We start from the raw sequence: 12,214 nt of genomic DNA on the forward strand, positions 1-12,214 counted from the left end.
ACCCAATAAAAAACAAACTCTGTTGCACTTGAACACATAATTTGCATTACTGTAGGGGGTGTAGCTGGGCAGGTGGGTGTGGTCAGCTGGTGCCAACAGAGCCCAGGGTTGGGCTGGAAGCTGCAGGTTAGACCAGTTCGAGATAAAACCCTGCTTCCTGTGGTGGCCCCTGCTCCAGTTGCAGGTCTGGTGCTGGCCGCCATGGAGTCCAGGTGGGATGTGCTGAGCGCACTGGGGGCCGTCACCTGCGTGTGGCTGCTGCTGCAGGCCGTGTGGATGGTGGCCGGTGGAATGTACGTCTACCTGCTGCCCCAGGTTCGCCGTGGTGCCCCGTGGCTTCGCACACAGGGAGCCTGGGCAGGTGAGAGTGAGGGCACTGCCCCAAGCCCGGGGGTGTGAGGACACAGGAGTGAGGACGGGAGGCAGGTGAGGGACCCTGAATGGGGCATGGACGGGGAGACTCCTGGAAGAAGAGGTGAAGGCTGGCAGATGGCCCCTGTGCAGGAGAGGGAGCAGGGGTGAGGGAGCAGTCAGATGGAGGCTGCTGAGGGCAGGAGGAGGGAAGGAGGGTGTCAGGAAAGCTGGAGGGGCAGGAGGGAGGGTGGAGGGCAGGATGGAGGCTGGAGGGGCAGGAGGGAGGGTGGAGGGGCAGGAGGGACAGTGGAGGGCAAGATGGAGGCTGGAGGGGCAGGAGGGAGGGTGGAGGCCAGGAGGGAGGGTGGAGGGGCAGGAGGGAGGCTGGAGGGGCAGGAGGGAGGGTGGAGGGGCAGGAGGGAGGGTGGAGGGCAGGAGGGAGGCTGGAGGGGCAGGAGGGAGGGTGGAGGGGCAGGAGGGACGGTGGAGGGCAGGAGCGAGGGTGGAGGGGCAGGAGAGAGGGTGGAGGGGCAGGAGCGAGGGTGGAGGGGCAGGAGAGAGGGTGGAGGCCAGGAGGGAGGGTGGAGGGCAAGAGGGAGGGTGGAGGGGCAGGAGGGAGGGTGAAAGGGTAGGAGGGAGGGTGCAGAGTAAGGAGGGTTTAAAGGCCAGGCTTGGGGTGGGAGGAGTGCTGGACTTTGCCCACCTGCTTATCTTCTCTCCCCTCTAGTGGTCACTGGAGCCACCGGAGGCATTGGCAAGGCTTATGCCCACGAGGTGAGCCAGCCGGGTGTCCGCGGTGTGTGTGGCATGGCAGGCTCCTGCAGGCTGTGTCCGAGGTTGCCCCGCTGGATGCGAGCCTGGTTTGATCTGCTCTTCAGAAGGGCCAGGCCTCTGCTGTCTTCCCAGGTGCTCCCCTGGTCTCCCACTATTCCCTCTCACCTATGCTGTGCCCACTGTCTGCCCGGGCAGCTGACATGCCAGGTGAGGTGCCCATGACCCAAGTGGGAGTGCACAGGCCAAGTATCTGCCTCTTAACTCATCTTTCCACAATGCCTAAGTAGCTGAGGCTGAGCCAGGACAAAGCCAGGAGCCAGGAGCTTCATCTCAGGCTCCCACAAGGGAAGCAGAGGCCCCAGCACTTGGGCCATCTTCCGCTGCTTTCCAGGGACAACAGGCAGGAGCTGGGTCAGATGTGGAGCAGCTGGGAATCGAACCAGCGCCCCCAGGGACACCAGCATGACAGGTGGCAGCTGAAGGTGCCCTGCACAACAAGCTCCAAGTAACCATTCTGGAGTACTGCGACCAGCTGCAGTCAGCATGTGGTACATACAACAGAGCGCTTGAGTTGATTGTCCCCCAACTCTCTAACCGTTGACCCACATCTCTCCTGAGTACTCCACCCCATCCTGCAGCCCCAACACCCACCATTCTACTCCCAGACTCCAACCTCTGACTTTATTATGCATTTATTTTTAATTCCCCGCCCTCCTTTACTTCAAAGATGGACAGAGACTGAGACACCTTCCACCTGCTGCTTCGCTCTTTAATGCCAGCAAGTCAGGCCACAGCCAGGAGGCCCGACCTGATGCAGCAGCACTATGGGGTGGCAGGGCCCCAGGACTCGTGCCACCATGTGCTTAGGCTCAGGTGTGTTACCTGAGAGACTCGCAGGCTGAGAGAGAGAGGGTCCTCCAAAGCAGGATGGGAAATGAGATGCAGAGCTTGGTTAATTTCAGTGTCCAGAATGTTAGCAATCCATGCCAACCCAGAGTCTTCAGAGAGCTTGTGGAAGAGGTGTTTCAGGAAAAGACTGGCTAATTCCAGGATCGTGGGCAGTGCCAAGTGGCCCAGGGCCAGCCCATCGGCAGGTGCCAAGCAGAGTGTTTGTGGAATGGATGAGAGAGAGAGAACCCTGATACCATGAGACTTGCCACACTGCCAGCACCTGCTCTCAGCCATGCTGACACACACTCGATTCCAGGACACGTCACCCTCACATGAAGGGCACCTGCTCCACCACCTGCTGCCCTCCTGGATGTGCAGGAACCCAGGAGCTGGACCCAGGAGCCGAGCTGGGCCTTGAGCCCAGGCTCTCTAGTCTGGAACGAGGGTGCGTGGGGCATGCCTTACCCAGCCAGCTCACAACCGCTGTCACCGCACCTCCCAAGCAGCAGAGCCAGGGCCGCTGGTGCTGTGGGAGGGACCAGTGGCCACTGAGTGGAGGGTGATGCGGGGGTGAGCACTGTGTCCTCCTGTCCCTCGTCCCCAGGCTACCCCGATGAGCAAGGGCTTGGGGCTGGCACTGAGTGCAGCTAGGCCACCTGCCACCTGTGACACCACATCCCATGTGGAAACGCCCCTGGCAGACCCACCTTCGCCTCCCCCATCCCCATCTCTGCTAATGGCCCTGGGGAGGCAGGGAGCATGGCCTGGGGCACCTGCGGGGAGAGCAGCAGGGACTCTTGGCTCTGGCCCTGCCTGGCCCAGCCCAGGGCTCCTGGCCATGGAGGAGGGAAGCACAAGATACAAGCTAGCTCTCCCTCTTGCCTCTCTCTTCCTCTCTCTCTGCCTCTCATTGCTTTCCCTGCCTGAGAAAGCCTTGCCTGGGATGGCAGGGTGGGTCCCCTCTGAGCTCACAGTGTCCAGGAGCCCTGCTGTCCCTGGGCTGCGGCTCAGGGCCATGGGCTGGCTCTCCTGCAGCTGTGCCTCTGGCTGCTGCCTGGCCCTGCACTCCCCTCTGCTGCGGGAGCCTGGATTGTGGTGGCCAGCAGCAGGCAGGAGGAGTAAGTGGGTGACCCTGCTCCCTGCACCCCTGCACCCCTGCACCCCTGCACAGCTGGCCAGGAGAGGTCTCAACGTGGTGCTCATCAGTCGGAGCCTGAGCAAGTTGGAGCAGGAGGCCAAGGAGATTGGTGAGAGCCAGGGTCTCCCGGGGCCGGGCAGGGCTGGAGGCCAGCGGGGCCAGTGTGCAGGCTGTGGCCAGCTGAGGGCCTGGCCTGCTCGCTTACCCCTTGCCAGAGCGGCTGCATGGCCGGCAGACTCGAGTCATCCAGGCTGACTTCACCCGGGGCATGGAGATCTATGCGGACATCGAGGCGGGACTGCAGGACCTGGACATAGGAGTGCTGGGTGCGCAGCCAGGCCGGCTTGCCCTCCCCTGCCTGCTCCCCTGCCTGCGGCCACCGGCGCTGTCCGCTGACCCCTCTGTCCTCTCCCCGCCTAGTGAACAACGTGGGCATGGTTTATGCGGGCAGAAAGCTGAAGAGGCTTCTGGAATGCAAGGACCCTGGACAAGTAAGTGAAGCCTTGCTGGGCGGCCTGCACTGCTCGCCGACTCTGTGCTGCCCTCTGTCGGAACGCGTGAGCCTCGCGGCTGCTGGCAGGTGCCTGCTGTGCTGCTGCCCACTGCCCATGGCAGCCCTTCACCACCTTCCCTGCCCTGTGGTGCTGGCTTTACAGAATGACCCCGGGGGGGGGGGGGTCTACGGGCCTGGCGCTTCAGACACCCACGTGCCCTCACCACGATGGGAGAGCGTGGGTTCTGGCCCAGCTCTGCCTGCTGACCCCCACTTCCCGCTAATGGCAGCCTCAGGGGCAGCAGTATGGCTCAAGGGGTCCTGCCACCTGCGTGGGATTCCTGCACTCAGCGCCCCATCCTGACCACTGCTGGGACTGCAGGCACGCAGCAGTCATAGCATCTCTCTCTTTCTCTCTCTAGCTCATCTCTATTTTTCTCAATTGCTTTTCTGCCTTTTACATGATTACTTTTTAAACCAATTCTGCCCTGGGAAATCCCTCCTTCCATCTAGAGCATGTGGCTGTTCCGTGCTCTTTGGGCTGTGCTTGGTCAGGGCTCACCTGCCGGCCTCTCTGTGTGGACACTCAGTAATCGGCCCCGCACTGTCTTTTCGCGGCTCCTGTGCCAAAAGAATTCACTTGTGCATAGGAGAGTCAGTGCTGGAGCTTCTGGGCTAATGCCTGTGCTCCTCTCTTTGTAAGAAGAAATCTTTCATTGGGAAGGCAGAGTGACAGAGAAGGAGGCACAGTGGGACAGAGGAGTCTGAGGTGCCAGGCTCTGCCCACATGGCAGCTGGCCACACCACGGGCCAAGCTAGGCTGCAGTCTTGAGCCAGAAGCAACCTCAGTTCCCCCACATGGCAGCACGGCCTGAAGCACCTGAGCTGGCATTTGCCACTTCCCAGGGTGTTCCCAGGCAGCTGCATGGGGGTGCATTTCCTGTGTTAACACTGCAAACGGTTGTAGTGCATTGCTGTGTAGCGGGGAGCCCCGAGTCCTGCAAGTGTCCAGTGGGACCCCAGGGTCCTGCCAGCATTGATCCCAACAGCTGGTTGCACCTCACGGATGGCTGCCCAGGAGGACGGCCCTCCCGGAACTCCTGCCCAGCACTGCGAGAAACACCTTGGCTCGTAAAGATTGAGTTATTGACGTTTGAAAGGCAGGTTCCAGAAAAGGAGAGACACGGAAGGCGCTGCTAGAGAATCTGGTGCTTGTAAAGGGGAGGATTTGCCATGTGGCCACTGAGCCTGGCACAAGTAAGTTCTTGTTGAAGCATGTTTGAGTAGCCAGGCCAGCAGCCTAGTGGTTCAATCCTTGCCTGGCATCAGCCGGGCTTCCACAGGGGCACCGGTTTGTGTCCCAGCAGCTCCACTTGGCATCCAGCTCCCTGCTTGCATCCTGGCTGTTGCACTTCCATTCTGTTGTGGCCGTTTGTGGAAGTGAGCCAGTGGATGCAGGGTCTCTTTTGCTGTTGCTCCTTCCATCTGTAGCTATGCCGTACAGGGAGAAAGAAACACACAACATAAAAATGAAAGTGCACGAGCAAGGTGCCTTATGGGGAAATTGTGCATGCATTTTCACAATTATGTTACCCGAGGAAGCTCCTCTTTTAGTTCCATTGTTCCCTGAGTGCTTGTGAGGCTGGCTCATGGGCAAGGAGCCAGGAAGGGGAAGGTTCCAGAAGCAGAGCTGAGGGTGAGCAGGCGCCTGCGCCTTCTGTCCCAGTGGGTGCTCTTTTACGGGACATGGGTGCTGGCTGTTGCAGTAGCTGCTTGAGGCCAGACTGAGCACAGGTGGGAGCCCGGGGGCCTGCGCAGGGAGGGGTGAGCTGCTCTCCTCTCCTCTCTTCTGCTTCAGAGCATGACGGACCTGGTGAACTGCAACATCATGTCAGTGCTCCAGGTAAGGGGGCCGGGCCCGGGCAGCAGGAGGGGCAGCGGGGGCTGGGGAGGAGTGCTGGGGAGGAGGGTTGGGGTGGAGGGTTGGGGCGGAGGGCTGGGGAGGAGGGCTGGGGAGGAGGGCTGGGAGGAGGGCTGGGGAGGAGGGTTGGGGAGGAGGGTTTTGGTGGAGGGTTGGGGCGGAGGGCTGCGGGGGCTGGGAGGAGGGCTGGGGAGGAGGGTTGGGGAGGAGGGCTGGGGAGGAGGGCTGGGGAGGAGGGTTGGGGTGGGGGGTTGGGGGGGAGGGCTGGGGAGGGGGTGGAGGGGGCTGGGGAGGAGGGCTGGGGAGGAGGGTTGGGGAGGAGGGCTGGGGAGGAGGGTTGGGGAGGAGGGCTGGGGAGGAGGGTTTGGGAGGAGGGCTGGGGAGGAGGGTTGGGGAGGAGGGTTGGGAGGAGGGTTGGGGAGGAGGGTTGGGGAGGAGGGTTGGGGAGGAGGGCTGGGGAGGAGGGTTGGGGAGGAGGGTTGGGGAGGAGTGCTGGGGAGGAGGGTTGGGGAGGAGGGCTGGGGAGGAGGGCTGGGGAGGAGGGTTGGGGAGGAGGGTTGGGGAGGAGGGCTGGGGAGGAGGGTTGGGGAGGAGGGTTGGGGAGGAGTGTTGGGGCGGAGGGTTGGGGAGGAGGGCTGGGGAGGAGGGTTGGGGAGGAGTGCTGGGACAAGCCTCTGCCGTCCTTGTCCACAGATGACCCGCATCGTCCTGCCCCGCATGGTCACCAGGTAGGAATGAGGACCTTTCCCGGGCTACGTCCCTGCCCCCACGCACAGGTTCCACCTGTGTTTTTGCAGAGTTGGGGTGCCCTCCCCTCTCCCCACTGGCTGCTGCTCCCCACGCAGGCGCAGAGGCGTCATCATCAACCTCTCCTCGGTGGCCAGCTTGCGGAGCACCCCATTCCTTAACATGTATGCTGCGTCCAAGGTGTGCATGTGTGCCCAACCTGGGTTTCTTATTTTTATGAGAGAGAAGAGGTGACTGGAGTGCTGGGAAGACATGGATGGGAGCGGGTCCTGCTGGGGGCTGAGAGCAGGTGCACGGAGGAGTGGAGGTGTGGGACACAGGGGCCTCAGGCAGGCAGGGGAGGTGCTGGCCTCGGTAGTCACACAGTGTCCTAGGAGCAGGCAGGGCTAGGGCCAGGGTGGGCTGGCAGGCCATCCCTGCCCCTGCCCTGGGGGAGGCTCTGGCTCCTGGCACCGTCTCTGTCCTCCTCCCCAGGCCTTCGTGCGAAGCTTCTCCAACGCCTTGGCCACAGAGTACCGGCCCTATGGCATCACCGTGCAGGTGCGGACTTGGAGGGGTGAGGGGGCTCTCAAAGGAAGTGGTGCGAGGGGGTGAATGAGAAAGGGGTTCCCAGGGGATTCCCACAGGCTCTGTGTCCTGAGGGAAGCAGGGTGTCGGGAAGGGTCTTGCACTGGAGTGTCTCTGGTGTCTGGGCAGGAAGGTGTACGGCACGGGGAATGAACACAGCCCTGGCTTCCCCTCTTCCATTCCCATAGACCGTGAGTCCTGCTTTTGTCTCCACAAACATGGCCAATAACCTCCCACCCGGACTCCTGGTCATGCGGTCTGAAGACTTTGCCCGGGACGCGCTGGACACCGTGGGCCTGTCGTCTGACGTCTCTGGCTGCCTGAGCCATGCCCTGCAGGTGCCGCAATGTGGCAGGTGGTGGGTGGCAGGGTGCTCTGGCCAGGTGGAAGGGGAGTGGTCCAGAGGAGGGGAGAGGCCGAGGAGGCGCAGCACAAAGAGCTGACCCGGCTCCTGTCCTCTCCAGGTTTGCACGATGCCTTTCCTCATGCCCCAGTGGCTTCTGCACACTCAGTGGGGAAGCCAGCTTCTCATGCAAAGCTTTAACAAGTTGTGAAGAAAACATGTGAGCAGGTGCCATGAGACATCGCCGCTCTGGAAAGCTGGGCTGGTGTGGGCCGTGCTCCCAGAGGCCTCTCCCACATGGGCACAGACGAGGCAGCCCACGCCGCTCAGCCCTCTAGCACCAAGGTGTGTGCTCACTTCTGCTACGCTTCTCAGGCAAAATCAGTAAATAAATGTAGCTAACCAGACCGGACCTAGTTCCTTCGTGTTGCCTTCTGTGAAGTATGAATTTTCTGCTCTGTGAGTTACATCACAATCTCAATCTCTATGTATTAAATATAGGAACCATACCTTCTGTGCAAAATTCACAAGGCATTGAAACTGTTGCATTTTTTCATTTTTTAAAAAAGTATTGATTTATTTTATTGGACATTGTCATAGATAAAGAGGAGAGACAGAGAGGAAGATCTTGCATTTGTTTATTTTTTGTCCAAGCAGCTGCAATGGCTGGTGCTCTGGCAATCTGAAGGCAGGAGCCTGGAGCTTCTTCTGGGTCTCCCTCCTGCAGTTGCAGGGTCCCAAGGCTTTGGAAGGTCCTCGACTGCTTTCCCTGGTCACAGGTAGGGAGCTGGGTGGGAGCAGGGTCACCACAACTATTACCAGTGATTCTATAGGAACCTGGCATTTGCAAGGCAAGGACTTTAGCCACTATGTTATCATACAGGCCTGCCTTTTTGTTTGGTTTTGAAGAACTTTAAAAATTTTGTTTGTTTCAGAATTAGATTTACAGAGGAAAGTCAAGACAGAGAGAAAAATCATTCCACCTGCTGGTTCACTCCCAAATGGCTGCTGCCTCAGGAGCTAAAAGACTAGTCTGAGGTCCCCCTCCCCCCGCCATGGCAATGCCCTGAGACAGAATCGGGCTGAGACTTCAGGTGGGGAATTCATGTTGTCCTTGTCTCTTGGGGAAGCGTGTTCCTGATATGTTAAAATACGCACTTGTCTCGGGAGGGATGTGCTTGGTGAATCCAAGACATGGTCATGAAAATACCCCCTTTATGTTTGGGAAAAAATGATGACTTGGGGACCCGGAATACCCTAACTGCTCTAACTCCTCTCTCAGAATGACCCCCGGGGCAGGGCGACGGGCCTGGCACTTCCAACGCCCATGTGCCCTGCCCCACGGGAGTGTGTGGGTTCCGGCCCAGCTCTGGCTCCTGAGCTGAGCTTCCTCCTGGAGGCGTGCTGGTAGCTCAAGGGATCCTGAGACTGAGCGGGATTCCTGGACCGAGCACCCCTCCTGTCACTGCTGTGACGGTGGGACTGGACCCGCGGTAGGGCCTCACTTCTCTTCTTTATGTTTTTAAGAGCATTCCACTTTGCAATTCCCCTTCCCGTTTCGCTCCAATGATTCATCCACTAGTCAGGTTGAGAGTTCAGCTCCTCAGGGAAAGGATGACCACCCAGGTGATGCAGCCACTGGCAGGGACAGAAACGCCATCAGGCCTCCTCTGCCGCGGTGGGCAGGGTTTGCGCCCTGAGCTGCAGGACACAGCACGCCGCTGCTCCCCCACACGGCCCTGAAGGTGCCGGCTGCATGCGGTCTGCCCTGGAGTCCTGTGCAGGCCTAGGCCTCCTGGGCTGCTGCCGCCCAAGCCACACAGCACAGGCCCAGAGGCCCAGGAAGCCGCTGCCCTGAGCCCACACAGCCCTGGAGCACCCCTCCGGAGAGGAGAGGAGGAGGGATGGCGCTCGGGCCAGGTTACAGCCACACCTTTGCTGTGCGGACATGCTGCTGCCCGAGTGGGGGTCCCGGAGTGGGGGCCCCTGGGCCACAGAGAGAATCTCTAACCTGAGGGGCAAGGAAGCCGACCCCTTCCTAGTAAGCCCTCAAGTCACGCTTCCCCTGCTGGGGTCTCTAAGGCGACACCCGCGTGAGCTGACACAGACAGAGCAGGAGTGGGGGCCACCCAACACCCCTCCACACACAGAAGGAGAACTCCAGCATTTATCTTACCCTGTGGCTGGCCCCAAACCCGGAGCCGTGTGGACTATGACCCACTCCCTCCTGAAGTGCTGGGCTCCTGCCTTGCCCTGCCCGGAAGGAACTCCTGCCTTCAGAACAAAGCAACTCTGACAGTAGCGGCCATGTGCGGAGTGCCTCAGCCAATGCAAGATCTCATTCTCTGTTATCCTGACTTTCAACAAGAATAAACAAATCCTTAAATAAATGGTCCCAGTCTACATCAGGCCTCATTTATTTCCCAAATACTTTATTGAAAAGGCAGAGAGAGAGAGAGATCCTCTGTCGGCCAGTTCTCTCCCCAGATGCTCACAGCAGCCAGGGCTGGGCTAGACCTGAGCCAGGAGTCGGCAGCTCCATCAGGGCCTCCCATGTGGGTGGCAGGACCACGTCCGGGCTGTCCTCCTGGGCGCTGCCAGGCCCTCTAGAGCAAGCTGGACCCGGGCAGAGAAGCCAGGACTGAGGTGGTGTTCCAATATGGGATGCTGACAAGAGACCACGGAACCCCTCAACCCCCACACAGGCTTGTGAGGTGTAACAGTGTGAGGCTGGAGTGGTCATGGTGCCAGGCCGGCCTGCCCCCTTGAGAGGAGCCACAGACTTACGGACCTCAGACATGGCATACCTGACAACCTGCTGCATTACAAAACCTACTTTGTGCAAGCAGGGCCACAGCAAGCAGGACATGCGGCCAGTCCATCCTGTGCAAAGCAAGCAGAACAGAACCTCCACCTTGTTCCTGTTCAGATGACTAGGTCCTCCCCTGTTTCAATGAAGCTGATTAGTTCCAGGAAAACCCTCCGCTTCTCCTCCCCTAGAGAAGAAGGTATATATGTGAGGAGTGAAATAAAGGGCATGGGCACTCTTTCACCAAGTACGTGTCCGTGTGTTTCTTGGGCCAGCAGCCCGGGGGCCTAGCAGCCTAGCATTCCCAGTCCACGCTCAGGGTTTGAGTGTCAATCCTGCAGGTTGGGACACACACTCTGGGTAGTCTCTCTGTGGGTGTTGCAGAGAGGGCAGAGTGCAGCAGCCCCACTGGCCCGGACCCTGAGCCTGTTGGAACAATGTAGTGTGGCCAGGCTATGCTGCTCACACTGTGGGTTCCTCCGGTGGCTGATGTTCATGTGTCCTAACCGACGTTCCAGGAATTCCAGGAATTCCTATGCCAAGAATGAGCATAAGGAGTGAATCCTGGATTTGGTGTTCCGCTCTCATGGCACCTCAAGTTGAAGGACACCCGTTAAAGTGTGTGAGGGACACGCCCTTGGCTTGCAGTTGGTGTATCCATGGCCCCTCCTAGTACAGCCGGGCCTGGGCACACCAGCCCAATCGCATCGGGTATGCCACTTCGGAGATGGCCATGGCCAAACTTGATCCAGTGGCTTGGAAATCCGTTTCCTGCCCCTGACCCCCGATCTACTTCTAGAGTTGTGGCTAGAAGGAGTTCTTATCGGAATGGCATCACACATATGGGTCCAATGGGTTGCTACCCAAACGACGGCCCTATGTTCTGAAAAAAGTTATATATTAGAATTTAAAACCGTCTCAGCATCAACAACCTTCCGTTGGACACCTGTGTGAAGAACTACAAGAAGAGCACACCAACATGGTCGTCATTACGAGATGACAGGTGGTGGAATAACACATTAAGCCTCTGCCAGCAACTCCAAATTCCTAGCCTAGGCAAGGCTGCTGACAGACCATCCTGCCAGAGTCCAGCCATTTATCACCAGTGGAAACAGCTGCCCAGCACGAGAGATTCCCAGTTGCCTTACCAGCCCTGCTCCCACCATTGCATCTCACATGTGCCAGCAGGTGCTGCTACCAACTCTCAGGCCAGCGCCCCAGTCCTGGCACTCACTGCATGGTACTGTGACCTAGCCCACAACAATGCTGGCTCTCACCTCTGGGTGCTACAGCGCAGTCCCACCTGGAAAAACACCCAGACCCAGCTCTCATGTGACCACTGGAGGACGCCACCTGGCCCAGCCTGTCCCACACCCATTCAGGTTCTGACATGAGGATGTGTGGTTCATTCTGGGCTGATCCTGCTGCTGCTGTGAGGAGTGGATGCAGTCTCCACACCAGGCTCTTCCAACACTTCATGGAAAACACGTCCTATGAAAGCCTGTGCAAGGATCCCACAGGTCTGGGCGCCAAATAAACACCTCCTCATCCCAATTCCCCAGGAGCTTCACAATGATTAATTCATTTGTAAGGCAGAGGGATAGAAGGTGGGGAAAACAGAGAAAGATGTTCCAGGTGCTGGCTCACTCCCTGATGGCAGCCACAGGCCCAGGCACGGGCAGGACCTCCATCTGGCTTGCCCCGTGAGGGACAGGGGACCCAGGTACTTGAGCCATCCTCGGTGGCCATCCCAGGGGCACAGGTAGGGAGCTGGACCAGAGCACAGCAGGCGGTGCTCACACTGGTACTGCAGTCCAGGACGGCAGAGCCAGCCGTGCCCCAATGCCAGCCCTGAGCTCAAGCTCTCTGAATGCCTTGTGCACTTTGGAAGGATGGAGTGGTTCCTACTCTTCATACATAGAGATTGTGATTGTGATGTAACTCACAGAGCAGAAAATTCATAGTTGACAGTAGGCAACACAAAGGAAGTAGGCGTGTCCGGTGAGGTACATGTATTTACTGAGTTTCCCTGCTGGCTCCCGGGGTCAGCACACAGCTTGGTGCTAGAGGGCTGAGCGGCGTGGGCTGCCTCGTCTGTGCCCATGTAGGAGAGGCCTCTGGGAGCACGGCCCACACCAGCCCAGCTTTCCAGAACAGCGAAGTCTCATGGCACTTGC

The 12,214-nt window shown here is 59.2% G+C and overlaps 1 protein-coding gene across 1 annotated transcript; it reads left to right on the top strand.

Annotated features, from left to right (window-relative positions):
- The first annotated feature begins 201 nt into the window (after positions 1-201).
- Positions 202-7,439, top strand: LOC121153761 (very-long-chain 3-oxoacyl-CoA reductase-B-like). Its single transcript, XM_040976505.1, has 11 exons — positions 202-361; positions 1,082-1,128; positions 3,191-3,266; positions 3,373-3,483; positions 3,578-3,648; positions 5,509-5,553; positions 6,265-6,299; positions 6,417-6,498; positions 6,793-6,858; positions 7,074-7,223; positions 7,350-7,439. Exons 1-11 carry the CDS (start codon positions 202-204, stop codon positions 7,437-7,439), a joined length of 933 nt encoding a protein of 310 aa, XP_040832439.1.
- The last annotated feature ends 4,775 nt before the right edge of the window (positions 7,440-12,214 follow it).

The sequence above is a fragment of the Ochotona curzoniae genome, unplaced genomic scaffold (assembly GCF_017591425.1).
Source record: "Ochotona curzoniae isolate NIBS_2020 unplaced genomic scaffold, NIBS_Ocur_1.0 contig_2699, whole genome shotgun sequence".
NCBI lineage: Eukaryota > Metazoa > Chordata > Mammalia > Lagomorpha > Ochotonidae > Ochotona > Ochotona curzoniae.

Excerpts from the sequence above, each read along its gene's own strand:
- LOC121153761 (XM_040976505.1), top strand. The coding sequence starts at position 202 with ATGGAGTCCAGGTGGGATGTGCTGAGCGCACTGGGGGCCGTCACCTGC. Across the intron at positions 1,129-3,190 it reads GCAAGGCTTATGCCCACGAG|CTGGCCAGGAGAGGTCTCAA; the intron begins GTGAGCCAGCCG and ends ACCCCTGCACAG. Across the intron at positions 7,224-7,349 it reads GCCTGAGCCATGCCCTGCAG|GTTTGCACGATGCCTTTCCT; the intron begins GTGCCGCAATGT and ends TGTCCTCTCCAG.